A 27418-nucleotide genomic window follows, 5' to 3' on the forward strand; every position below is an offset into this window, starting at 1 on the left:
CAACATTTTGCCTTTGATACAAAGAGCCCATTGCATTCAATGTAATTTATTTCCTTTGTAAAATATGGTGGTTTTGGGGGGGTTGCACTAGTCTTGGAGCTTGGGAAACTTTAATAAATAATCCCCATGTCTGTATCCCACCTACACCTGACATGCTTCTCATTTACTGCCCACTACCTGTACATCCCACTTTCCACCAGTGTTCACCAAGTTCCCTACTTATGTGGAATGAAGGGTATATAATACTCTTTGGGGCTTTCTCAATAAGACCAGAAGCGGTTGATCACAGCACAATCAGCTGCTTTTGAGCTTATTGAATAAGCCTTTATGACTCCAAATGCTTGTTATTTTCATTAGTACTGCTTTTCATGTTTACATGCCTGATGTCTTATCCACCCATTGCATTATCATCCCCCCTCCACCCCACCCGCAATTTAGACTATCTGTAATCGCTGCATACAGAACGTCTGCCCAATAAAAAGAAGTATCTGATAAGCATGAATTGCACAGAGCATGGTAGAAATACAAACATGACATTTTCACTTTTGCTGCCAGAGCAATACATTGCAGGCCCCTCTAGCCATGAAGGTTTTAAGGATGACATCTTTCTCACTATTTACATTAACAAGTTGTTTAAAAATGAATACATTTTTCCTTGCCACTTGTGACTTCCCTTTTAATACAGGGTGTTTGCTTTTTTTCATTAAATGCACTGGTGTTGTCTCTTTAACCCATTCATTGCCAGGGGGAGTGATTGTGGAGAATGAAGGGAGTTGAATTCTTGCCCACGTTCTGACCACATGTGGTACCGCTGCCCCCTCCACCTCCCCCCATATATAAACATGTATTGCTATACCTGCACTTCTCTGTCTCCGTACTTCTGGGGGTTCTTGCTGTTTTGACACTTCTTCCTCAGCTTTTTGAGCTCTGACTGGCACTTCTCAATAGATTCAGACTTTGACCGATGCTCCACTTGGTATTTTTTTAATGTCGCCTGGGGACAGTGGAAAAGGAAGTGCTATCGGTGACAATGTTCAAGCCCATGACACAAAGGAGGTGGGGGAATTGAATAGTACAATGGACGCTATGAAGAACCGGAAGAAAAAGGAGCACTTACAGTTAAGTACTTGATGTCTAATTCCAGCTTGTGTTCCAGTTGGGCCAAAAGTTCAGAGTGGAAAAGTTTTAACTGGAAATAAAAACGTGATTTTAGTCTTCTTCCTTAATTATTATTTTTATAGACTACACAGAAGCAAAATTACGGAAGTAAAAAATAAACTAAATTATATTATGGTAATGGAAAAACTTACCAGTTTAATTCAGGATAGATACGAAACTTTTCTGAAAATATGGGGACCATGGATGATTTACTGGGAAACAAATATTTAACAAATCTCTAACAATCTTCCCTCCATTGCTATTTTATAAAACTGTAATGTGTACCACGCCGAAAAGGAAATATAAGTGTAACGAAATATATTTGGTTGTACTGGAAAATAAAACAAAGATGGAAATGTACCCCCCACCCCCCACATCCCCCCCTCCTATTTTTCTTTTGTACCCTATCCCTCCCATCCCAAAATAACTTGTGTAAAAAAAAACACAATAAAATACAAGTTTAAAAAAAAAATCATAATTAAATTCAAGTATCTCTTATTATTTGCTAATGCATATTTTGCTATAATTGTTATCCACCGCCAACGGGGCCAACCAATGCAGTCTCACTATTTGGCTACCTTCAGGGATGGAGGAGAATGCAGTTAGATGGTACCCGCAGTGTGAAAATAACTTATCTGCACTCAAATACAATTATTCTATTTCAACTTATGAATGTGAAAGAACAACCATGTGTAAAGCGATACAAGTTTTACTTTCTTTTGTAAATAAATATTTATTGTCTCACTGTAAAAATGTTTATGTGCTAGCGATATAAGGTTTCTTGTCTACGCATGTAACATGGTGTCAGTTAAAGTCAAATATTATTACTGGTGCTTCTTGCTTACTGTAATGTTTGCTTAGTATTGTTTGGCTGGGTGTCCACCTCGCAATGTAGTAGGAGGAACACTATAGAAATATCACTAGTTCAGCCAAATACATTTCCTTTTACACATTACCCATCATTTGCCGTTATCTTCTTATATGTATTGTACAAACACCAAACGTACAGAAGTTTGATTCTGACAGCAGATGCATTTAGGTTGCGTTGGATAAACAGTAACAAAACATCCACTGTACAGAATGCAGCATAGATGCAGAACACATGAGTGTATCTGCATGTCCTCCACGAGTCCCGAAATTCTGCTTCATTCACTTAGTTGTCCCATATCTTGCATTGGTTACAGCAGCAAAACGTGTGCAATCTTCTGATTTTTGTAAATATTAATCAGATCTGTAGTATTAGATAATACTTTCTGGGGATTTTTTTGATTAATCTTTTTTATTATTATTATTCAACACTTAATGCCATTTTGAATTAGTTTACAGCATCCTTTGACTTCTATAGCAGGCTTTGGCGTACCTCCCAAGCAGTGCAGGATCTTTGCAACACTTTCCTGTTTAAGATCATTTGTTGCCAATGTCCCCAGCAGTTTGGGCTATAAAGTGTAACAATAGATAATGTTACCTTAATAATATAAGGATACATTGTAGTTGCTGAGTTACACTGACTGAAGAAGCCACTATGTTAGTCACACAATCAGGATTTTTATAGATTTATACAGGAGCACCAACCGATATCCAGCTTAGGTAAGAATGTAGAATTATATATTATCACATGCTTTACATATACAAATAAGGAAAAAAAGGAGAGGGAAAAAGGGGGGGGGGGTTGTATTGCTGCTTTAAACTACGGACAACAATTCTGCAAATGAGCACACTTTGTGTGTCACTTTTAGCTTCCTCAGCTGACTAGAGGTCAATATTAGATCCAAATTCAGAATGATACTCACTACTTCTTCCAGTTGAACTTGGATTTGCCGATGAACCTCTGCCATTTGGAACAATGTATCCCCTGGAACAATCAATCAAACTATGATCATTAACATTACACAAACTGTAGAACCGAGTGAAAAACATGGGAACTTCGAAACCTGGGGGATTCGTTATAAAGGGCCAAAGTAATGAGAAAGCAAAACCAAATACCAAACCTGAGAACGGTTACCATAAGAAGTGTTACCGAAAAGAATATGCCTCCGGTTTTCCTTCACCACTCTATTGTTTTATTATACCCCAAATATAATATTAAGAGGAGCGTTGGGAGGGGGAATTAACCAATTTACTAAGAAAAAGGCAGCTATTTCAATCAGGTCTCTCTTAGAGGAAAAAGAGACAATTATATTTTTACTCTAGTAATGCTTTGTAATTACTCCCCATACCCCCTGTCAATGTTTTATATTACAAGTAGTGGGATAGAATGAGTGATAAATCTGTTGTTTGGTTTTGTCTCAGTATAAATCAGGAAAAAAATCTCTGCCGTACAGAAAAGATAGATCAAGTTTAATTAAGAGAGGTACAGAAATGCAAGCACAGTCTAAAAAACATTGCCCCCAAGTGCTTAAAGAGAGATGAATATTGTTGCCAACTGTTTTCACCCTAATTATGAGATTCTTGAAGCTCAACGTGACTCAGATTATCATGTAACTGCAATCTTGACTTAAAAGGACTCACTGTTAATCATGCACCCACATAACTGAAATACTTAGTCACAGCATCAACTTGTCAGGATGGGATATGAGCAACATTGCTCAAAGTGCATTAGAAAAGAGGCAGTATTGTGCTGGAATGCCGGGGAACTTAATCTAGAGAAAGATGGTACACCTCATTATATACAGTTTTCAAAAGCAAAAGATGCTTATTCTTGAACACAATGAAACTGTTGGTTTAGAAATAAGAAAATTAATTGGACCAATAAAGCATTTGCAGCATTTGTTTTGTTTTTGAAGCACGAACGTGAACCGGGGGTCTCCTCAGTGTAAGGCCGTGCCCGCGACGGGCGACGCCGCCCAAAAACAAATACATTGCCGCCGCCGCCGCCGCCGCCGCCGCGTGCGCTTATAGTAAGCACGACGGCGACAATGCGACGGGGCGACGTCGCGTCGTGAACTTTGGAAGCTGGCAATATTTGATTTTTCAAGGGCTGTCGCCTCATGTGACAGCCCCTGAACCAATCGAATGCCAGTACACCCGTGACGCTGCCGCAAAGTGAAATATAACTTTCGCTAGCGGCGACGGGTGACATCACCCGTCCCGTCACGTCGCCGGTCGCGGGCACTATACGGGCGGCCTAAGGCTGCATGAGTTTGTTCACAGGTAGATCCCTGGCTCAGTTGGTTTGGATGAGTACAGACCTGAGGCTGTCGGCTGATTGGTGAACTGAATACAGCGCTATACAATAGGTCTCCGTGACGCGCCTCCCCAGTAGCATGATGTGCCAGCTCTCCTTTTTGCATTCCATGTGTGCAGGGAATTTGATCCAGGGGTCTCGTAGAGATAAGACTAGAAAGGCTCTAATTCCCATTAGTACAACAACAAAAGTCGATATCGGCTAATCTTTCCCTAATAAAGTCGGGCAAACTTATTGAAACCCTGCAAACTTTCGGCAATCTTCTCAAACTCGCAAAAAGTACGTTTCGCGTTTTTTCCTTACAAATCTATGAAAAGCATGGAAATCCCCCTAAATAATAATAATAATAATAATTGTTTGTTCTTGTATAGTGCTGCCAGTTTTTACGTAGCGCTTTACAAAGACATTTTGCAGTACCTGCCCTGTGGAGCTTACAATCTATATTTTTGGGTGCCTACAATTTGCTTACTTCCTCTGAAATAAAGCGTACATTTTGTTAGTTTCTGCAAACTTTTTTGTTTAATTTTCAATATTAGCACCAAAAAAAACCCGAAAATTAAAATAAAAAAAAAAAAAGGATTTTCGAAATCTTCCGCGGCAGTGAAGATGAAAGTTTACACAATGAAAAGTCTGCATGTGCCATGAAGATTCGCATGTGTGAAGTTCACTCATCTCTACTCCCTAAACACATCATATTCTTATGTTTGTGCTTGAGACACATGGGGATAAAACGAATTGTCTTCAGCTAATAGGATCTCTGTAGCATGTCTCAGGTCTACAAAAATAAAGTGAGCAATGGTGCAGTCCCACCTGCCACCAATAATAATCAATGACAAGATATGTTTAACCCCTCCATTGCAAAGTATCACTCTCCGGCAGCTTCAAGGATCACATAATTAGGGGAACATTTTTTTTAAATCCTGTTCAATGAAAGGCTAGAGTTGGCAGGGCTTTTTCCTTCCTTGTGTGTGATTACATAGCTACATAGTAAATGAGGTTGAAAAAAGACGTCCATCGAGTTCAAACCTATGTTAAATTTAGACGACAGATACTCATCCTATTTTTCTATTTACAGTATATTGAACCAGAGGACGGCAAACAAAAAGCCCAAGTGAACCATTGTCACAGTGTTACACAGTGCCTTCCCATTCCCCTGTCTTACACGCATGTTTGGTTCTCTGATAAACATAGACCAATGTATAAAGTGTATTGACTTCATCATGGGGGATTAATGGAGCACAGAACTATTTCAGGGTCACCCGTGAAAAGGAAAACAATCCCCCAAAAAATAACTTTTCACATAATTGATTCTGGTTGCTAAAGAAAGCTCATAGCATTGGGATTTTTTAATGGTGCGTGTGACCAAATGACAATCTTCTCTAATTTATACAATACCCGAAAGTGCTAAAGCAGTGAATTATATACACCTGGCTAACAACTCAGGAGGACAATATGTGCTCGTCGTCTGACCAAGAAAACAAGGGTGCCGTGTTGTTATGTGTCCATTAATTTATTCCCCAATAAATACAGAACTACATTTTATGTTTAAAACAAAATCTGCATAGAAGGATAGAAGGAGTAATAGGAAAAAAAAGAGAAGGGAGGAAAATAAAAATAAATACAAATAAGCACAAGATTGGGAGGAGGAGACGGGGAAATGTGGGGGAGGGGGTGGAAGAGAAGAAGGAACTGTAGGTTTTATTTATAAAAGTGCACTATCTTTTCCCAAGGTTGGAAGCTGTGATGCTGCTTCCCCATGCCACTGATGCTCTGAGCTCCAATGAATGGAATAGAAATCTATTTAAATGTATGGAGCTCAGCGCTTCCATGACACAGAGAAGACGGCTTCATAGCATAGCAAATAAAAGCCCAGTGAATTTTTTTTGCATAGCTTTGCAGGTCACTCTAGCAACAAAGGTGTTAATGGAAACAACTAACCCTGGCATGAAGAGGGAGGCCATGGGAGAGCCAGGCAGGGACTGTCAGTGCACCTCACACAATCCATTCTGGCATGTTAGGGGAAACCGAGCATGTTGCCAAGACAGCAGAAAGGGGAATGTGATTTAAGTTAAGAAAGGCAAGGAGTTGGCTGAGATGTGAGGGAAGGAACAGAGCAGACACTGAGGGCTAGTTAATTCGCTTTCTTCCTCTGGCTCCTTGCTTTCTCCCTTCCCCCTTCAGCCTCCACAATAAAAAAAAAATTCCCATCCCCAAAAGCCATATGTGAACTGAGACAGTTAACAGGAATCTCTGGCTCTCCTCAGGAAGAAGACGGGACTTCCTGTGTAATCAGCCCGGCCATGAATCCTCTGGCTTTGGAAGGTCCTATCTACCTACTACTCCTCCGTGGGAGTGAAGGAGCTGAACGTCAGATTGGGGGACCACGCTTTTGGAATGGGATGGCCAATGTGTCAAACATTTCCCTGTCAGAGAGACCTGCGATATATTATTATTAAAGGCGCAGTGCTTCCAGAAAAAAAAAGAATTGGTGAGGATATATCTCCGCGGCAGATTATAGAAACACTGTAGAGAAGTTTAAAAAGGCGCATTTATAAAATCTACATCACATGTCTGGTTGTTTCTACATTTGAAAGTAAATTGCTGTAAAATTAGGGCCTTCACACCTTGCCACCCCAGGTATTTTTATAAAGTAGATTTTTAACCCTGTAGGTGCCAGTGACTGCAGCAATACATTGTCCTGCAAAGTCTTAGGCACCCAATGGGTTCATTAAGTACGAGTCCCTAATTATCCTCCGGCAATGCGTAGCAGGATCCTCAGGCAACGAATGGGCTGAGGCAGCAGTCCACGCTGATCGACCTTTTTACGCACTTTTACCCCTACTTAACTTTACTTTTATTCGTCTTCAAAATCTCGTCTTGCCCGTTCCAACACTTCTTCTTTTATTTTTAAAGTCTGATGCTCGGTTCAGGCGATAGAAGCTTTTTAAATATTAACTGTCTGGGAGGTTAAAATGGCTCTGCTCCCAGAGCCCAGCCTAGTCTACAGGTTACCATGGTAACCCCAGAAGCTACGAATTAAGAACATCCTTATTGGTAACACGTTTATGAGCTTCATTCAGACACAGGCTTCAGGGAAGGGTGGCTGCTGTAAATTATGCTGTAAAAAATGTCAGGTGATGTGATACATGAATAGGGGCCCATACAGTATATATGTTGCTGAATGGAACTGAAAAGGGTACAAACCACAAGAAAACATATCCTAAAATAGAGTATGGAGGAGGAGCAATCACTCCTAATCTCAGGCTTTTAATGTAATGTTTTCACCTGTTTGAGCTCAATGTTTTCCCTCAGACTATGCAACACAAATTAAGGGGATATACCATGAGGGTTTTTCAGCAAATAAAATAGCAGATGCTGAGTGGATGAAGGGCTCTGATACACAATGTGCTATTGACATGGCATGCATTGTTTTTCTTCCAATAATGCTATTTTTAACATTACTATGGTATGTCTCCAGACTCCAGGAGATCACCTGGGATGCAATAATAGTTCAATAGTACACCCTGAAAAAGCAGACAAAACGACTGCTGTTCTATACGTTTGAAAGTACAGGTGTACTGTAGCAAAGTCTTCACATCTTGACCGGATTTAGCTAGAATGTTTGTATGTAAAGGTCATGTGACCTGCACGGTAACTTTTATTGTTTGGCAAAAAAATATTTCCAACGTTTGCCAATTGTTCCTCAAAACTATTTTGTTTGCAAAAAAAAAAGGACAAATAACGCATTTGCAAACCTCTGCATAAATTGTTCACATCCTCATTTTGTAAACTTACCAAGCTCCTTTGACCCCTGGCTGATGCTGGCTAGTTCTCCAAGTTTCACAAGGGCATCAAAATAGCCCTTTGCTGCTACAGTGACACCTAAAAGACAAAACAAACAAGTAATGGACCAAGTTTTAACACTAAGGCTACGTACATAGTGCAAGAGACGGCACGAGCTAGGACGACAACGCATTAGTGCAGTGTTTCCCAACTCCAGTCCTCAGGGAACCCCAACAGTTCAGGTCTTAAGGATATCCCTGCTCTAGCACTGGTGGCTCAGTCAAAATGACTGAGCCGAAGATTGACCCACCTATGCTGGAGCAGGGATATCCTTAAGACCTGACCTGTTGGGGTTCCCTGAGGAGTTGGGAAACACTGCATTAGTGCATAGTGTGTGCATGCTAGTGTGTACACATGCGCGACGGGGAGAGCGGCACTTTGTGCTACAAGCCTGTTTGTATTTTCCTGCACGCCGGGTCACGTGAGCAGTTCGCCCCCAGCTCCGTGATTTCACGGCCGCGCCCCCCGACACGCCTCCCTGTTGCCTGCTGGATAGGAAATATCTCCTGCTGCAGGCGAGCGTGCGCTGCGCCGAGCACAGAAGCTAGCGCGTTCCACTATGGACGCAGCCTAAGAAGGTAATTTTGTACACAACGAAACAGCCATTCAGACCATTTGCAACAAAAAAATCTATACTTTTTTTTGGATGAAAACAGTCCAAATGGGCAATTTGGAGTTTATAGAATCCCCCTCTTGTAATCCCTTGTATTTCCCCATCTGTGGATGAGTTTTACAAGTCTCATTTTATATATATATACATACATACATACATATATATATATATATATATATATACATACATACATACATACATACATACATAATGAAAATACAGTATCTGTGGATTTCCAGTAGACAGAAGAAAATAGAAAATATAGGCCCAGCCCCAACTGTAATTATGTATCTGGTTCTGCAGCTGCCAAGGAGAAAACATTGTAACCGTAATGGATGAAGCAACATGGAATCAGTCAGCGTTACTACAATGAATCAGTCAGTGTTACTACAAACATAGGTGGCTAAATGTTCTGTACTAAAGTCTCCCGGCTTCAAACCTCTGTTGAAACGGTGCAAGAAAACAGGACTGTATTGGTCAAAGAACAAGGAATCCCTTTCAAAGCAACGGGATGTTTTTCCTTGGATGAATCCGGTGCAATACTTTCTACTTTAGGGCCCATTTACTTAATTGAGTAAAAAAAAAGAGAAACGCAATTAACAACGTTTTGTTTTAGAATTGACAGTGATGGAAAATCATTTGCATACATCTGGTCATGATCCTCTTCTTTTGATCTACATACTCCTCTTTTTCTCTGCCATACGTGCCTTTCTAACCACAGACCATGACTAAACTGCCACACATGCATTCTGCGTTCCTGCACTCGTTCCTCTGGAGGAAATTTCATACATCTCCTTGTGACGGTAGGGGTAAATATGACTGCTTTTAATAAAGGTCAAGCCCTACCTGTCAATAATACATTTGTATTATGTGTACAGTATATATATATATCTATGTATTATGTAGCCTGGTTCCAGCACTTCAGGGACCAGGGGGTTAATCTTTTTATGTTGCTGTTAAAACCACCAATCAGGGGCTGGGTCATATTGGGAGCACCTGCCAATGTTTCTCCCTAAATGTATAGAACACATCCTCCTAAAACTAAACGGAACTGGCACTCCAGAGGTCTTCGGAGGATGTGTTCTATATTATAGGTCTCCCCAGCATAAATCCAGTGAGTGCACCTATTTCTTTCTCCTCTCCTTAAATGTAGCCATGGGGTATAGAAGGTGGGGAGGGAGGCCCCTGATTTAGACTCAGGATAAGTGCTGCTCTATGTCAGTGTCAATTGCAGTGCAGGTGCCAGGCCTGGAGTTCTGTTCCAGAGGACACTGCATGAAGAAGGACAGGGGAAATCCCTATTCCTAGTCCTGCAAGGTTTCCCCAGTTGTGAGTATTTGTTGTTTGTGAGTAACAGTTGTGGAAACTTGTTTTTCCAATATATTAATTTCAGGAACTCTGTTGTTCTGTTTCTCGAATTTATCCCAGGTGTGATAGTCCTGGTCTCATGTGACACTCCTTCGCTACAAATGTATTCTATCATGTTTCAACTCTGCTTTATTCCAGACTAAACAAACCTACTTCTTGTCACTAATCAACACTCACAAATCTAACCCACGCCATCTGTTAATTGTTTTTCTTCCTCCATTTCAGCTGAGGACTTTGCTGACTATTTCAAAACAAAGGTGAATTCCATTCATCAAGACATCCCCGCTGTATCCTCCTCACATTCTACATCTATTCCAAACTCTCCTCCTACCTTCCTTAACTTGTTCCCTCTGTCACAGAGGAGGAGGTGTCACTGTCACTTCTCCCTCTACCACCTGCCCACTTGACCCCATTTCCTCCCATCTCCTCAAACTCTTGCTCCTACTCTAATCTCCACAATCACACACATTTTCAACTCCTCCCTCTACTCTGCTACCTTTCACTCCTCCTTCAAGCATAGAACAGTTATACCTTTACTCAAAAACAGCTTGACCCTACCAGTCTCTCTAATTACCGCCCTGTCTCCCTCCTGCATTTTGCCTCTAAATGTATGTATGTATGTATGTCTTTATTTATATAGCGCCATTATTGTACATAGCGCTTCATAGCAGTAACATACGTAACAATCATATAAATAACACAAAAGGCTGCGCTTATAGTGCTGGCGAGGGCTTTAGATACAAAAGGGGTAGAGAGAAGACATCCTTGAGCAGAATGCAAGAGCCAGGATGGTGCATAGCGAGAAATTAGGGCTAAGATGTAAGGAGGAGCAGAAGAGAGAGCTTTCAAAAGAACTATTCATCCCACGGACAGTACTAAGGACTCGGGCCATCCCTTAAGGTTGGAGGAAAGGAAATTTCACCAGCAACAAAGGAAAGGGTTCTTTACAGTAAGGGCAGTTAAAATGTGGAATTCATTACCCATGGAGACTGTGATGGCAGATACAATAGATTTGTTCAAAAAAAGGTTGGACATCTTTTTAGATGGGAAAGGTATACAGGGATATACCAAATAAGTATACATGGGAAGGATGTTGATCCAGGGATTAATCCGATTGCCAATTCTTGGAGTCAGGAAGGAATTAATTTTTCCCCTTGATGGGGTTTTTTGTTTGCCTTCCTCTGGATCAATAAGTAAGTATAGATATAGGATAAAGTATCTGTTGTCTAAATTTAGCATAGGTTGAACTTGATGGACCTATGTCTTTTTTCAACCTCATCTACTATGTAACTATGTAACTATATAAGATTGTAAAGCTTTAAAAGTGTGGAGGAGAATTGAGTGTGTGATACGGGATTTGATAGGAAGCCAGGAGAGGGATTTCAACAGGGGAGACGCAGAGACAGATTTCGGAAATAGTAGAGTGATTCTGGCAGCAGCATTTAGGATAGATTGTAGGGGAGACAGGTGAGAGGCAGGAAGGCCAGACAGCAGGAGGTTACAGTAGTCAAGACAGGAGAGAATGAGGGTCTGTGTCAGAGTTTTAGTAGTCGAGCAACAGAGGAAAGAGCGTATCTTGGTAATATTGCAGAGGAAAAAACTACAGTTTTTTGCTACCTTTTGAGTGTGAGAAGAGAATGTGAGAGAGGAGTCGAGTGTGACCCCAAGGCAGCGTGCTTGGGCTACTGGGTGAATAATAGTACTTCCAACAGTAATGTGGAAGGAGGAAATAAGGCCAGGTTGTGCCCTATTGACCTTGAACCCCTTGAATTCTCTCCCTTGCTCCATTTTCTCCAGTTTCTCACCTCCTATTCTCTTGTAGATCCTCTACAATCTGGTTTCAACACTGCTCACTCCACTGAAACAGCTGTAATAAAATAACTAATGACCTCCATGCTGCCAAAGACAAAGGGCATTCAATTCTGCTCATATTGCTCGACCTCTCTACAGCCTTTATAACTGTGGACCAGATTCTTCTTCTCCATACTCTTTGTATCCATAGCAGAGCTCTATCCTGGATATCATCTTACCTCTCCCATCATACTTTCGTGTCTCTTTTGCTAACACCTCCTCCTCCTCCTCTGTCGCTCTATCTGTGGGCTTAACCTACAGACCTTATCACATATCTTGGGTTCAAATATAATCTATATGCTGATGACACGCAAATTTACCTTTCAATCCCTGACCTTACACCTGCTGTACAGACCAAATTCTCTGAATGTTTCACCGCTATATCAACCTGGATGGCCCTTCGCCGACTCCAACTTAACATATCAAAGAAAAAGCTCCTCATATTTCCTCCCAAACCTGTCCCTACTATCTCCTTCCACATTACTGTTGACAGCACTGTCATACGCCCAGTATCACAAGCATGTTGCCTAGGTGCCACTTTTGATTCCCCCCTCACATTTTCCTCTCATATTCACAATGTAGCTAAGGCAAAGATATAACTAATGAGCGCTACTCTTACGTCCGGGATAAAAAAAAACATAAAACCAATAAAAGCAAACACAACAAATAACACCAAATAGGAGACAAAAAGATAGAGAGAAAATGAAATGAATAGTGTCAAATGTATTGCAGATGTGTGAGGAGCGGTGGTAACTTAGTTGATGATAAATCTGCAGTGCTTTGAGCTTCCAGGACTCTGCCTCCTCCACCGTGAAGGGACTTCCGATCTCTGGCTCTCACCGACACTCTGCGTTCCAAGCCTCCTCCGCGAATCAACATCCAAATCCTTCTCCTTCTTCCGATTGGCAGACTCTAGAATCGACTCCTACGCGTTTCACCAATCAGGTTGGCTTCATTAGGGATCCTGATTGTTGAAACGCGTAGCAGTTGATTGTAAAGTCAGACAATCGGATGAAGGAGAAGCATCTTTCTCTGCGTCCAGCTGAAATTCCTCTCCTGGCTTCCTCTCAAATCCCGTATCACTCACAAAATTCTCCTCACTTTTAAAGCTAAACACTCCTCTGCCCCTCTTGTTATCTCTGCCCTAATGTATTACTACACACCTGCCCAACTCTTGCGTTCAGCTGAAGGATGTCTTCTGTCTACCCCTTTTATATCTAAAGCATTCTCCTGCCTAGAACCACTCTCACTCACTGCTCCACACCTCTGGAATGCCCTTCCCCTCAGCATATAACTAGCACCCTCTCTCTCCACCTTTAGGACCTTTCTTAAAACACACCTCTTTAATGAAGCAGATGGGTAGCTCCGCTGGCTGATACTATACATCTCATATGCACTGACCTTGACCCCCTGCAGATGGACTTACTCCTTCTGTCTCTGTAAGTTCACCCCACTTACCACTTAGATTGTAAGCTCTCATGGGCAGGACGGACTCTTTTTCCTATTGTTTTATGTCTGAAGCGCTTATTCCCATAATGTGTTTGCATTTTATGTCATGTATATTACTGCTGTAAAGCACTATATACCTGGATTCTGCTATATAAATAAAGACATACATACTTATACATCAAGATGCAGATATTCTCAGCTTTAATCAGAGCCAATATAAATTATCAGTCAGTGACGTACGCATGGAAAAAAACAGCCACTAAAAAACATTTTTCTTATACCATTCATGTGATTATATCCATAAATACACACACATATATGTATATATACATTTGCATATTTTTGTGCAAAAAAAGATTAACCTTGTTAAATTTACTCCAGTCAATTCTTTTCCATGTTTTTTTTTAGCATCCAGTGTCATAATAATTATAACCATATCGTTTTTCTTATATAGCCCTGCCAGTTTACACAGCATTATACATAGGCCCTGAAGGGTTTACAATCTGAAAATAAATATATTGTATAGGTAGAAGGAGCACTCGCCATAGATATAATACACAAAAATAAAGAGGTGCAAAACAAATCTTCAGACACAATAAGGAGAAGTAGCACCAATCCCCCTCATAACGCTTCAGGGGACACTCTAGGCCTGCATCTGACAAAGGGAGTATCCCCTGAAATGGTATAAGGGGTGCTAAACGCCAGTCCTCAAGCCCCCCCAACAGGTCAGCTTTTCAGGATATCCCAGCTTCAGCACAAGTGGCTTAATGAGACGGTCAGTCGAAGACTGAGCCTCTGATTGAGCCACTTGTGATGAAGCAGGGACTGATTGAGCCACGTGTGCAGAAGCAGGGACTGGTTAAGCCACCTGTGCTGAAGCAGGGATATCCTGAAAACCTGACCTGTTGGGTGGGCTTGAGGACTGGCGTTGAGAAAACCCAGGTATAAGGCACCAGGGGATAGTCTCTTCATATTTGTGTTTTATCATTGTCAATTTTCCTGTATTTATGGGCTTATGGAAACTTTTATCTTTTTTCTTCTTTGAGGTGTCTTATTTACCGCATTATTTAATGTCAATCTAAGGCCTAGGGCCCCGGGAGATAAGGTGACTTACCTAAGATCACAAAGAGAGCTGTCCCTGGGATTTAGCATAGGCTTAGCGTCATGTCAATATCATAACAATTGAATCTCAACCACCCCAGTGTACATCTGCATTGCCCCAAAGGCAGGCGGCCTGATGGGGCTCGCCAACAGCTGCTCCCCTCTGCATAGGAACAGCGTGCTAAGGGTTAATCTTTGCTTGTACTTTGTTGAACGTCAACCCCACCCACTGGAATGTTAATGAGCCAAGAGGACATAAAGAACTTTGTGTTCATAGCTGCATTTAATCTCAACCACCCCAGTCTACATCTGCGTTGCCCCAAAGGCAGACAGCCCTTGGCGCAGCCGAAGGGCAGCTAAAGGGTGTGAGTCGTTTGCTGCCGTTCGCTGATGTTTGGTTATGTTAAAGCTGCTCTATTTCTATCTGAAACTCACAAGCCCTTTATCCTCTGTACCCAATTTTCCAACTCTATCTGTCCATGAAATGTCTGTGAAGTGACTGTATAACCCTGTTCTTTTAATGTAACCATGTATTGTTAGAAAACTCTGTGCCCAGGACATACTTGAAAACGAGAGATAACTCTCAATGTATTACTTCTTGGTAAAACATTTTTATAAATATAAATAAAAATAACAGACAGCTGTACATCTGGGCCGATGTGTCACTCTCAGCTTTTGGAGAAGATGAAAGTGAAATAACGCAGGGAAATAAAATGACTTTGTTTATGTAGCCCTTTTTCTGACGCTCCCAAAGAGACTACTGGTAACTGCACACACCTGTGCCTCCAGGAGATCTGAGCCTCCGCTAACTGGGAGCCTGGGGTAACACTTATAGCGCAGTGCCTCCACTTACCCAGGATCCCCGTGATGTGAGATTCCCCTGGGCAAGAAATACAACAACACACATATGAATGCAACTGTTTTTACTGTAACGAAACAGTACCTTATCACTTTATAATAAACCGTGGTAATAACACATGACATATACCTTATACTATAACGCAATATAACCTTAGTGGCTCGGCCACTCTCATCAGGAGTAACGTCTCCATCCCCTCACCGCGTGCCTCACACACCGTGTCCATGTATAGTACTATATTGGTATAGGCTCAGTCCTTTGGCCACTTCACTAGCGTCCCCAAAGAGTAGCGCCTGTTGACCGGTGTTGGTGCACTTGATGTAAATAATACCTTCCGGTCACGGCGGTGACCGGTAACAACTTCGCAAAGGGTCAGACGCATCCGACACGTAGCCTCCAGATATCACGGTGTCCAGCCATCTGGTCCCAGATGACTGCAACCGCCGCAACTCTGTGCTTTGTCCCTAACTGGTACTCAGTAAGGGGTGAATACTCCTAGGGGCCTGCGGGGTAGAACTGTACTATGCAGGCGGGTCACTGACCCCCTGCACCCACACTACCTCTCCCTTCACCTCCCGGATCCCCTCTCACTAGCTTCTCTGCTTAACCTGCGACAGCTGCACTGCACTCAACCTAGTACCTGCAGCAACCACACTGCACTCAACCCGTGTCTCCTTGTCAGCGCACACAACACTGACAGCTGTGTCACTGACAAGTCTCCACACCACGCACACACCTAAGGGCAGGGTCCCTACCTTAGGGGCCTTCCCTCAGCACCTACCCACTACCCTATTGGGGATTGGGGCCTGCCTGGGACCTGGGGATTACCTTACCTGGTGTAGGAGCCACTTGCTCCCTACACCCTGCCTCCCCCTTCCTGCTCCCAGCTCCAACTGACATTGCCCTAAGCCCGCGAAAAGTATCAATCCCTGCTCTAGGGAATCCTGGCCTCTCATTGGCCACTCGGGGACACCTGGGGTGCTTGGCCCTAAGCCTCATGGGAGTTGTAGTCCCGTGGAGGCTGCTTTTGTCTTGGGGCAGCGTGTGCGATTCCCCTGCACATGCGCGACTCCCTAATGGCCGCCGCAACTCCCTAGCTTATCCCGCGCATGCGCGATCGCGGCGCATGCGTGCGCAACTACAATGGCGGCCCCCGCTAGCCGGGTGCGCCCCCGAGACTCCGAAGACCCGGAGCGCTCCCTGCTCCGGGCCCCACCTTCTCGCCGTGCCGGCGTGTCCGTCGCTGCCTCCGGCGGCACCCGCGACCGCTTGGCACGCAAGGAGGGGGGTCGTTGAGGAGGAAAATAGACCGGGGCTACATTTACGTCATACCTAAACCTGTCGTTACTCCCATTCAGGCAATAACCATTGAGCTATGCCCATTTTTATGCATGATATGACTTTTGCCCTCATTGCATCCACCCCCAAAAATGTATATGTGTAGAAATCTCAATATCAGTAGATGCCCTACATGGATTTGTTTCACTGTGATGCATCCTTGGGTTGTATGAGCAATGAAAATGCCTTAGGATCTGGTCCTGGCATAGCACACAATGCTCCACGCTTAGATGCCAAGACACTCTTGAGATCCAGGAAAGACAGCGTTTCCCCAAAAATAGATCAACCAAAAATGTGTATCCATAACACAAGCATACCATATTCTAATGTCAATAAAGGTAAAGCCACAGGAAAACGTCTTCACATTTGGCACAGTTGTTTTATTAGTTAAGGAATTCTTATAAGGAATCCATTAAAACGGCAATCTTGCCATTTTTATCCTTTTCCTTACAGGATGGGAACCAATGGTTCCTGTAGGGCTGAACCAGGCTATTTATCCTGCATACTTACCGTTGAAGACACCAGGGTTACTTCCACGTTTTTAAAGAGGATATAAATGTGCGCCCAATATGAAGCCACAACTGATGAAAATACGGCTTCCTATTGGCTGCTAGACCTGGGAGATTTGGTGGCCCTTTTGTTTACCCTTCATCGGTAAGGTAATGTTGGGAACTGGGGAATCTCCGGAGCTGAAGGTAGCATGTTTCAGCTCTGCGGGTTCTCACGGTTCCCATCCTTTCGCACTAGCATGGGGAAAAAGAGTTGAGCAGGGAGTATTCTACTCTCGAACGGACGTAAATGTGGAGTAATTCTAGTACTTCCTCTGTTTCAACAAATATGCTTGAAATGCATATACTGTAAGATAATGTACAGGTGGTACTATACACCGCAAAGACTATGCGAATGCTATCCAGGGGCCTCTAATAAATGTTGGAGAGGCTGCGGGGAGGTGGGAACGATGCTGCATATCTGGTGGGATTGTAACAAAATTAAGACATTTTGGGATTTGATACTGGAACAGATTTTTAAGATTACAAAGATTAGAATTCCAAAAGACCCGAGTATTATATTGTTAAACAGAGAAGGGGTCAAAGAACATAAAATCAAGAAATCATTATTAATACTAATACTGATAAAGTATTAATATTAATACAGTTGGAAAAAACTAGAGGCACCCACCATAGAACAATGGGACTCGAGAATGTGTGAGGTTATGAAAATGGGACAGCTATCATATATAACCAGAGATACAATGTTAAAATTTGAACTCCTATGGTTACCATGGGAAGAATATACAGAGAACAGGAACTTGTGAGAAGAAGGGGAAATAGTAAGGGAAGCTAACTACCAAAATTTAGGATACTATGGATAATTTAATTTGACAATCTAGAGTTTGGCTCATTTCTGGTAGGTTAAGTTAAGTTATATTATGTTTTATTCTGTGACTGTATAAGGTGGTTAATTCTATTAATAGCTCTAGTTTACTGTATTTAGTTATTTATAATATGTTAGATAACATATTGTATTGTATGGTACCATATAGCTGTATGCAAGGAAGCAATATGAAACTTTAACATTGCTTTATATACTGTTTTATGATGTTTATAGTTACGAGGGATGCTAATATAATACGGTATATCGGATATATGATTTTTGTATGTATTATGTATATTAATTGTTAAAATAAAATAAAGAATTTACAAAAAAAAACTCCAAACAATTAGTCCTTACCCTAAAACCCCTATCCTTAACCCCCTACCCTGAGAACTAAAACCCCCTTAAGTTAACTTACCGTATTGGTGAAACAGCCGGCAGCTGAGTGTCCAGCGGCGGAGCGGCTGTGGCCAAGGGTCCCTCGGCGGCCAAACGCTGATGCTGACTTGGCTGCAGCCAAATGTACAACCATTCTCCCTCCCAGCAGCCCGCTCTCCCTCCCAGCAGCCCGCTCTGCCTCCCAGCAGCCCGCTCTCCCACCCAGCAGCCCGCTCTCCCACCCACCAGCCCGCTCTCCCTCTCCCCATGCAGAGGCAGTGGAGATGTTGCTGGTCTGGATTGTAGCTTCTTCCCGCTCCCTCAAGTTCCCAGTGTAAGGAGAGGAGTGGGACGTATTCATCAGTGTACCAGCATTAGGAAGCTGACAGGAGGGGGTGGGAGAAGGAAAGTGACAAAAACCCTCCACAGCAAGGCATATAGCAAATGGAAATATAACTGTATGCTCACTTGCATGTCTTAGGCCTTGCCCCCGCTGCCTACTACAGCGTCCGCTGTGGCGGACGCTGCACGGACGAGAGCCCTCCCCTCAATGGCGCCGGGCCCGCTGCGAGGGGGGCCACAGCGTTCGGGCGAGAGTTGCTCCTGCTCTCAATAGAATTGAGAGCAGGACTCGCGTCGAGCGATTAGGCACGCCCCCCGGCGGTTCAGCCAATGAGGGCAAACCTGCCGGGTGACGTCATGGCCGTGCCCCCGTCACTCCCCCCCCGGTCTCTCTTCCTGCAGTGAGCTGCAGACCGGGGAATCGGCTGAACGCGCCGCCAATATCGCGGGTGCGCGTTACAGCGGAGAGACCGGGGCCTTAGCCTTAGGCAGGTCTGCAACCCCACCTTTCACCATTATCACCCAGCAAACAGCACTTCCACTGCAGCAAGGGAATCTGGGAAATGACATGCAAATGAGCACACAGTGACACTTTTTCCTTCAAAACCATTTTAAACATGGTTCCCTATAAGCTTAAGCTTGCTGCATGGTCACAGCTTTAAGCACAGCCAGGGTTAAGATGCATAGCCAGTAAACCCACCCACCGACAGCTGTTTCGACCTTAATGGGCCCCATCAGTGTGGGGTTAGTTACACTGGCTATGCAAAACTGAAGCAATCAGGATGGGTTTTACCATACTTAGTTAAGTTATGGTGAGTAAAAAAAAAAGTGACAAAAACCCTCCACAGCAAAGCATATAGCAAATGGAAATATAATTGTATGCTCATTTGCATGTCTTAGGCAGGTCTGCAACCCCGCCTTTCAACATTATCACCCAGCACACAGCACTTCCACTGCAGCAAGGGATTCTGGGAAATGACATGTAAATGAGCACACAGTGCCGCAGCACACTTTATTAAACCATCATAAATACATTCATTAACCATTACATAACGAATTAACCCCTCGTCTCCCAGCCAGAGAAAACGACTTCATAAACAACATTGGCCCCCAAGCCAGAAACCTAAATTACCATAACAACCAAGCAATCAATTTAACCATTCCCGAACCACCATTATAAAACTTAACCCTCTCTTATCCTGTGCTGCGACAAATAAACTACACATATACACACATATATTTATATATTTATATATATATATATATATATATATATATATATAATCAAAAAATAAATAGATGATACCGTTCTGTGGCTAACGAAATGCTTTTATTTGTGCGAGCTTTCAAGATACACTGATCTCTTCTTCCGGCGATGTTACAATGAATGACATCGCCAGAAGAAGAGATCAGTGTATCTCGAAAGCTCGCACAAATAAAAGCATTTCGTTAGCCACAGAACGGTATCATCTATTTATTTTTTGATTATTGAAGCACGGCTAACACGGTACTGATACCTCTACATGTATATATATGTATATATACACTGTATGATCTAAACAACAGACGCAATAACAGAAGAGGGTAATAAATGCCAGAAAATCTGGCTATAAAGGGACATATGCAATTGAAAGATTCGTTAAGAAAATGATGGTCCAAAGATCTGCAGAACTTACAAATAAAAAAGAGATTCCAATATGGTGAAGTACTTTGTAGTAGTGTGTACAGCGCAAAGTAGGCAGCTACTTACAATGTAGCAGGTATATCAGACATTTCAGGATAACAATCCTATACCAGCTGAGTCAGTGTGTCCGGAACAGCATCTCCAGCTCCAGCTCTCGTGGGTCACACCCTCCACGTCCCATAGAGATGATGTCAAGAAAGGCTGAGTAAATTAATCAGCTGAGAGGACGGCTGCAACCAATCTCACAGTCTGCTGTACAGTATATGCATGAATTTGCACAGCAAGTATCGACAGTCCATTTTATCAGATATTAGAGCATTAGGATATCACAAAAAGCCTCCACCCTACGTGTTTCATCTCATGAAGAGACTTCCTCAGGGTTACCCCGGAGGAAACCATATAAAGAAGAGAAAACCAAAAGCTCAACCTTAATAAACTAGTTATATCAATAGTAGATAATGTGGGGTACATGGGGTAATGAACACACACACACACACACACACACACACACACACATATATATATATATATATATATATATATATATATATATATATATATATATATATATATACAGTGTTTGACAAACCTATACATTTGCACGCCCCGGGCGAGTAGATTTAACATCGTGGCGAGCTCCTATTGGCCCAAGCAGCACACGTGTGGTACTAGGTGGCGAGTAGATTGTTTTGTTCGGCGAGTAGATTTTTTGGTGATTTGTCGACCACTGTGTGTATGTATATATATATATATAGCATTATCCCACGAATTGCACTCATACACAAAGATATGTCTTATAGCAGAGACGGATAGTCTTCTAATAGTGTACAGTAAAGGAACTAATGTCCTATGTCTGGGCTAATCCAGTTCACAAAAGGTAGCAAAATGTATGCCCACAAGATAAGTGATCATGCCAGATTATTCCAAAAAAAACAAAAAAGCTTAATTTAATAATTGAACTGACTCAGTGTACATATATACAGTGTTAGAAAAATAGATAAAAATCCCCAATGGTGGGTCATGGATGCATTTAGATGAAAGGCATAAATTGTACAATGAAAATAGATGCAAATCTGTGGATTATCATCTAAATAAGCCACATTAAATAGGGCTACATAGACTATTAGCCAGATGGATGAGCCTTATTCTCATACAGAACATCAGAAAATGTTGTATTTATCTATGATATACCATCTTAAGATAATGAATAGTGACCATTGGTGTGGTCAAAATACACCGTAGGACTCAATGCCAGATATCTATAATAGATCAACATTAAGGTAGGTATGTGTAAAACACGTCACTGGATAGTTTCACATAAAGTATGGAAAGGTACCTCTATACAGGGAGAGGATCGCACTGTGTTACAGGCAGATAGTATATACAGAATATAGGGACTAAGTTACATAGTATATCTATATCCATTCCCATGTAACAATTAGGCCACCCTATATAATTGCAAGGTAGATGGCATAAAGATGGTCAGTAGATAAGAGCCATATATAGTGTATAAAGCTACAGCAAAAAATATCGCTATACAACCGGTATCTCAGAGTAAGTTGAGCGCATCCAGCTGCATCCGTCCCCACCTCCTGACGTCACCGTCCTGACATCAATAAAACCCGATGAGCGTTTCGCGCGTGGGAGATGGGAGGAGAAATCTCCCATCTCTACCCGCCACCTCTCCTACTGCATGTCGTATATTTCCATGGCTGCCTTTGCTCACCATCAGTGTTGGAAAGTGGATCTAAAGGGCTAGTTACCCCCGCATGGCTATTTTTTATTTGTAAAGATATCTTCCTAATTCTGTATAATGAGATCTCTGGTTTCAACTCTCTGGGGTTTTTTATTTCCTGCTCACTGATTTTTAAGCAGCGGTTTTTATTTTCAGAAAAATTAGGCCAAAACTAAACATGGCTGCTCAGACCCCTCTATCCCGGTGACACGTGGAACTTCAAAAAGCAATATCCCAGAGGCTCAGGTAAGACGGTATTTTTGAGAAGTCTCTTTGAAGTCCACATGGAAAAAATCTCTGAGCTGCCTAATGGGGTTCAAATAGTTCAAATAGATAGCAGATGTTATACCATGTGAATACTCTATATCAGGATTTTGGCCTTTTTTGAGTAAAAAACAAAGTATAAACAACTGTAAAAAAATATGTTTAGCAATCTGCTTTATAAGATATATAGGTCATTTGGGGAAGCACTGCACCTTTAATGCCATTAGACACTGCATATGGCTCATGGAATAATATTTGGACAGCCTTGTTCTACACCAGGGGTGCGCAAACTTTTTTGTTTGCGCCTCACTGCCTGCTCTCCTCCCCCCCCCCTGCTCGTGACCACCACCCCCCCCCCCCTTTTACCTTTTCTCCAGCATCGGCTGCGTCATTTGACGTCACGACGTCATGTGACGTTGCGTTGCCATGGCAGCGCATTGCACTTTGACCCCGTGGCGTCATTTGACTCCGCGTTGTCATGGCGAAGTGTCGTCAGAACCTGTTGGAGTGAAGGTAAGATATATACAGAGGCCTCGCGCGCTCCGTCAGGATTCATTTAAATGTTGTGGGGAAGAGCGCGGGGCCTCTGTAAGCGCCGCACCCCCCAAAAAAATATGCACCCCCAGTTTGCGCACCCCTGTTTTACACTATGTAACTCTGACATCCACCTCATGGTGAGGCAAAGGAAAGTTTGATATCGATGCTTATAAAAGCTTTGTGCTCACTCAGAAAGTTACTTTTAACCTTAACTATCTAAACACCTGCCAAAAATATTTCCCTCCAAAGTTCAGGGTCCAATGTCTATAAAACATTTGCATATAGTGAAATTTGTCAGTTATCTCTAGCCAACTAAATGTTTTAAATGTGTCACTTTTAAGCTTACAATATCTTACAAACTAGGAATGGAATTTTTGGAACTTGCAGTAAACAAATTCATATCCAAAAATTCATACAAAGCTGCCAAGCTTCATCTACATCAGGGGTGGCCAGCTCCAGTCCTCAGGGGCCACCAACGGGTCAGGTTTTTCAGGATATCCCTGCTTCAGCACAGGGGGCTCAGTCATAATGACCGCTGTCCTGAAAACCTGACCAGATGGTGGCTCTTGAGCACTGGCGTTGGCCATCCCTGCTCTACATTTTACCTCTTTCCCAGAACTGAAACAAACTACAAATGAATTCCCTCTCGAACAATAACAAATACCAAATAATGCTGAACAGAACAGGTATGTTGCAAACCATTGAGAAATGTTCTTGTGTTCATGGCGTACAATCCAGGCTTTAATGTAATTCGTACAATCCAGGGGGAGCATATGGGGGGAAAAAACACAATGATACAAAAAATGTAAGTGCAGACGTAAGATGAGTATTGAAACCAATGCAGTTGCAGGCTCGGCTCTATACACAGCCTACTCACAAGATAGTGGATGTAATTAGGCAGGGGTTTAGAATACAACTGTGGTTGAAGACTCTCAGTAATCCCATCATTGGAATCCCATCATTGGCTCCGAAGAGGTAATCACACACGTGAGGGTAAAGAGAGACTCACATAGCGCAGATCAACAATATACAAAACGTTATGTAAAGCGTATATAAAAAACGCACTTACAATAGTGCCAATAAGATAGGGCATTTAACACACAATGGTGTCAGCAGAGTCCGTACACCGTCGTGATTTCTCACCCCCCTCTCATGTTATTCAGCCTCTCCCACAATCAGCCCGGACTTGGTGCGAGTTGCGGTCCGTCGGGTCCGTGACGTCACACATTTGCCGCTTCTCGCTCCAAATCTCGCGATGGACTGCCAGACGGGGGTAGCTCGGTACTGATCTCCGGAATGTCCAAGCGCAATAGAGAACTTTCCACTCTACGCGTTTCGCCAAAGTGTAGACAGCGGCTTCATCAGGAGTGTGAGTCCTCCTGTAGAAGCCGCTGTCTACACTTTGGCGAAACGCGTAGAGTGGAGAGTTCTCTATTGTGCTTGGACATTCCTGAGATCAGTACCGAGCTACCCCCATCTGGCACTCCATCGCGTGATTTGGAGCGAGAAGCGGGACATGTGTGTCGTCACTGACCCGAAAGACGCGACGGACCGCAACTCGTGCCAAGTCCGGGCTGATTGCAGGAGAGGCTGAATAACATGAGAGGGGGGTGAGAAATCACGATGGTGTACGGACTCTGCTGACACCATTGTGTGTTAAATGCCCTATTTTATTGGCACTATTGTAAGTGCGTTTTTTATATACGTTTTACATAACGTTTTGTATATTGTTGATCTGCGCTATGTGAGTCTCTCTTTACCCTCACATGTGTGATTACCTCTTCGGAGCCAATGATGGGATTCCAATGATGGGATTACTGAGAGTCTTTAACCACAGTTGTATTCTAAACCCCTGCCTAATTACATCCACTATCTTGTGAGTAGGCTGTGTATAGAGCCGAGCCTGCAACTGCATTGGTTTCAATACTCATCTTACGTCTGCACTTATATTTTTGGTATCGTGTTTTTTTCCCATATGCTCCCCCTGGATTGTACGAATTACATATCCGCACTTTGGAACCAGTGAAGACAGGACCCACCAGAGGGTTTGAGCTGGGAGTATCACAGTACATTATTTCACGAATTTATCACTGTGTGAATTGTTTCCATTAATATTTGACTTTAAGTTACACGTTAGATTAATGGTTATATTTAAACCTTAATAGAAATTCATTATATTTTTGTAGTGGAGCACTTATCGGCGTTTGCGCCTTTTTTTTACGTTTTGTTTCGTTTACAATCAAGGCTTTAAAACATGTGAAATTCCATTAATCTTAAAGGGGCGGCTATACGCGGTATACTGACATGTTATCCCCAGCATATAGTGTGCATTAAACGTATTGCACAGGTAGAAAAACATGGCCTCTAGGGTACGTTTGGTATGCGCCAGTGCAGGGGTGAAACCCAAAATTCATATTGTGGGGTGCAAAGTTTTTACCTGTTGGCGCTGCAATGTCGATGGATGGGGGCTGCTCTCTTACAGAGGCCCTGCTCTCTCATCAGCAATTAGTTTCATTGCTGTGGGGAAGAGTGCAAGGCCTCTGAAACCGTGTGCAAAATATATCAAATTCTTGGGCGGGGTGCAAAAGCACCCTTTCACCCCCTCTGGTTGCGCTACTGCTCCAGTGTAACGCACACTCATTTTTATTCCACCTTCTGCTTTTCCCAATGTAGAGCAGTGGGTGGAACATGTAGGCCAGGGGTAGGCAACTCCAGTCCTTACGGGCCACCAACAGGTCAGGTTTTAAGGATGTCCCTGCTTCAGCACAGGTGGCTCTGTGGTGCATGGGGACCTTAACATGTGGGTTGATGACGAGACAATGCCGAGGCTAGGAATCTTTTGTATACTATGGGATTTAGTCAATTTGTGCATGGCATGACACATGAGCACAGTCATACACTTGACTTAATCTTCAGGCAGGGGGTATCAGTTGGGGAAGTGAATTTTTTTTCCCCCCTATGGACAGATCATAGGGTGAGCCGGGCTCAGATTTGAGGTGTCCCAGCCCCTTAAACATAGTGGTGGGCCAGAGGCAGCTTGGGTTCAGGTTAGGAGGCTGCCTGAGCCCATTAGGTTTAGGGCTGCCTTGGGGTCCATCTGTCCTCATTTGTGCTTGACGACAACATCACTGTCTGCATCGAGAAGTACAACTTGACTCTCAGTGCAGCTATGGACAAAGTGGCCCCTCTTTCGAGAATGCATGCTCACAGATCCACAAGTGCTCTATGGTATTCTTGCGACCTCCGGGACCTATGGCAGGCTCCCCGAAGGAAAGAGCACCAGTGGTTGAGAACCCACCAGGATGCCGATTGCACAGCCTTGAAGGTATGTCAACAGGGGTCTAAGCATGCGGTCTTCAGGGTGAAGAAAGCCTACGGCGCCCTGAGGATGCACTCCTCGTGGAATCATCCAGTGGAATTCTGCAGGATGGTGAGCAGCCTAGTTTATTCAGACTGCTCCTCAACGTGGTTTGTCCAACTGAGGAGCGATGTGGTAAATTTCATTGATTCTTTGATGATAAAATCAAATGCATCCATGCTGCTATTCATCCCCAATGAACCCCGTGGTCTGCGTCATCCCACACTCAAAGCTTGTCTTGGAAGAGTTCAGCATCATCTCAATCCCAGATTTTCTCTCAATCACGGCTGGGATGAACTGGGCCACATGTGATCTGGATCCCTGTCCATCATGGCTCTTGAAATAGACCATTGATGCAGTGGTTTTGTGTTTGGTGGAGATCAATAGACCCCTCACTGTGAGGGAAGTGCTGGTGGCCTTGAAAAAGGTGCTGTTCCATTCTCTGTTGAAGAAACTAGGTCCAGATGTTGATGTTCTTGCCAACTATCATCCAATAGCCAACCTTACCATGGTAGGGAAGGTGTTGGAGGACATAGATTTCACCCAGCTGGAAGATTGTCTAGAAAGGTCCGGCTTCTTTGATGTCATGCAGTCTCACTTTAGAGCCGGTAATAAAACTGAGTCGGCCCAGGTCTGTGTGACAGATGACTTATGGGTAGTAATAGACAAGGGCTGTATTTTTGGAATTGTCATGTTGGACTTCTCAGCACCCTTCGACACAATTGATTTTGGGGTGCACCGCCTGAGGGACCTAGCTGTTATTGATGGGACTGCATTACAATTGGTTGTCTCATTCCTGCAGGGTCGGACCCAGCAGGTGGCCATTGGGGTTACTGGTAGGACCTGTTTCCTTTGAGGTCCCTCAAGGATCGGTGCTGTCACTGCTCCTGTTCAACATGTATGTAAGACCGCTGGGCAATATCATCCAGAAGCATGGTTTGAAGTGTCACCAGTATGCTGATGACATCCAGATCTATGTTTT

General features: G+C 43.1%; 1 protein-coding gene across 2 annotated transcripts in view; it reads right to left on the minus strand.

Annotated features, from left to right (window-relative positions):
- LOC142497514 (BAR/IMD domain-containing adapter protein 2-like) overlaps positions 1-27418 on the minus strand; it is a 72057-nt gene that overhangs the window by 29574 nt on the left and 15065 nt on the right. For both annotated transcript variants that reach the window (XM_075605384.1, XM_075605385.1), the window contains 4 exons: positions 8138-8224; positions 2949-3010; positions 1118-1189; positions 857-994 (listed from right to left, as the gene is read on the minus strand). In XM_075605384.1, coding sequence (XP_075461499.1) covers positions 857-994; positions 1118-1189; positions 2949-3010; positions 8138-8224 — 359 coding nt within the window. The remainder of the gene's footprint in view (positions 1-856; positions 995-1117; positions 1190-2948; positions 3011-8137; positions 8225-27418) is intronic.

This window comes from Ascaphus truei, chromosome 6 (genome assembly GCF_040206685.1).
Source record: "Ascaphus truei isolate aAscTru1 chromosome 6, aAscTru1.hap1, whole genome shotgun sequence".
NCBI lineage: Eukaryota > Metazoa > Chordata > Amphibia > Anura > Ascaphidae > Ascaphus > Ascaphus truei.